At 39.0% G+C, this 2061-nt stretch overlaps 1 protein-coding gene across 1 annotated transcript in view; it reads left to right on the top strand.

The window, feature by feature from the left end:
• Window positions 1-2055, top strand: part of kcnh1a (potassium voltage-gated channel, subfamily H (eag-related), member 1a) — a 33221-nt gene extending 31166 nt beyond the window's left edge. The window contains exon 12 of the mRNA XM_020601790.1: window positions 1-2055. This exon is cut by the window's left edge and continues 352 nt beyond it. Within this exon, the coding sequence (XP_020457446.1) occupies window positions 1-452 (452 nt within the window). The 3' untranslated portion in view covers window positions 453-2055.
• The last annotated feature ends 6 nt before the right edge of the window (window positions 2056-2061 follow it).

Below are 2061 nucleotides of genomic sequence, written 5' to 3'. Positions count from 1 at the left end.
CTATGGCCAAAGCTGACAACTGGAACAAAGTTTCTAAAGCCGAATCTATGGAGACTTTACCTGAACGGACCAAGGTGCACGAATCACAAATGTCTCTAAAGAAGACGGACTCATGTGACAGTGGTATCACCAAAAGTGACCTGCGCTTGGACAAAGTGGGTGACTTCCGCACAATGTCCCAGGACCGCAGTCCTATCCAGCCACCAGAGACCAGGCACACCTTTTACCCCATCCCAGAGCAAACCCTTCAGGCCTCGCTTCAGGAGCTCAAGCTGGAGCTGAAAGACGATCTCAAGAGCCTGAACATTCGAATGTCCGACTTAGAGGCGCAACTCACTGAAGCACTTCAACTCCTCAAAGTGAGAAAATCAAGTGTAGGTTCTCCACAGCCTCTTTTTGACATTTCTAGACCTGCTTCACCAGAACTCGACAAAGAGGACATCTTCTCTTGAAGGGTGGAGGAATCATCAGGCAAAAGGTAACTCTGAACTCAGCTGGAATCCAGTAATCCAGATTACTTGGATAGCTGAGGCTGCACTGGGCACAGCGCCTAGAAGAGGCAATGCTAGCCTTTATCATACGAGCATATGTAGTGGTTGACAAGGGAATGCTGTGTTGAAAAGTGGAGGTCGCAGCCCAGATTTCAGTGTTGCAACACCGAACAGCTCCGTATTTGTATGTACGTTTGATTTATTTTTCCATTGCACTATAATGGAAGAAGAACATAGTGGTATTTCTGTTGGAGCACTCAACAGAAACAGCATGACTCACTGGTTTGTTATAGAATCATTTGTATGAGAATCTTTGCATGTCACATAAAATAGACGCGTGCCTCAAACTGCAGATGGTGCATATTTGATTAATTGAGGCTGCACGGTGAGTCATTTGCATTATTTCACAGTGGCAGTGAAAAGGACGGTCTTTGCAGATGCTGAAACAGGCTCAGTAATTTCCTCCAGCAATTGAACTCTTTATAATATAAACTGTCAGGATCATCATGAAATATACAACTGATCAACCCTGGCCAAGCAATCTGATTTTCAAAACCATTTTTTAGCAGGGCTTATTCATAAACCACAAATAGATATGTTTGAAAAATGAATGCAGTGCTGACTAGCATGGTTGAAATGAGCAAGTTATTCATATTTTCTGATCTTTTATTTGTTGTCAAACACTAAAGCCACATACATGATACTGTACATACAGTATATTGTTAGAGAGCCATGCGTATTTAGCTTTGGAGATGCATAATGAGAATTCTCATGGTACTAATTATGGCAATGCCTGTTACTCTATTTTAAAACAGTCATGACCATAGTAAGGAATGCATTACAAGTTAGCATGCATGATTTAATGATGTCTTCACATTTACCCAGGGGAAAAACATTATCCCTTGATGACATGAAATACAAGTTTAGCATTAATAAGGGATAAAAGATTTTGCACACATGTTCAGGCTTGTTTGCAGAGCATGCTGATCTCCATCAGGACTATGCTTTATTTGGAGGCATCTCACTTCCAGCCTACACAAACTTAAACATGTTCCTTAAATGCATTTTCAAACTGGGAGGCAGTCACCATTCGAGTCCAACTGTTAACTCAGTGGATGACCACATTTTTTTAGATTAGGGCTACAAGTAACTATTCTTTTCCTTAATCAGTTAATCTGCTAATAATTTTACGTGTCAAGAAATTACATGTAATTTGTGGCATGTCAAATCATTAAAAACCATTAGTTTGGCAAAGCCCAAAGTGATGGCTTCCTTCTATTTGTTAGTTTTAGAATGTTTAAGATTTAATGTTATTAAATTCCACAGATGTTATGTTTTCCTTTCTTCAAATAAATGTAACTACACCAAACCTGTGCAGAATAATCAAGTCAAAAATAAATGTTTAGGAACAAGTAAATAGTAATTTTATATTTTGTTATCTAAATTCCACTTTTAAATAAAATAAATCTGTAAATTAATCCACTATCATTGTATTGGTGGACAGGAACAGGGAGATGTAGTTTAGAGCATGGTAACTGAAATCAATGGATTTACAACAGACGACTAAGAC

The sequence above is a fragment of the Monopterus albus genome, unplaced genomic scaffold (assembly GCF_001952655.1).
Source record: "Monopterus albus unplaced genomic scaffold, M_albus_1.0 scaffold52.1, whole genome shotgun sequence".
NCBI lineage: Eukaryota > Metazoa > Chordata > Actinopteri > Synbranchiformes > Synbranchidae > Monopterus > Monopterus albus.
Note: the sequence above shows the minus strand (reverse complement) of the source record. Positions and strands in the feature narration are given on the sequence as shown.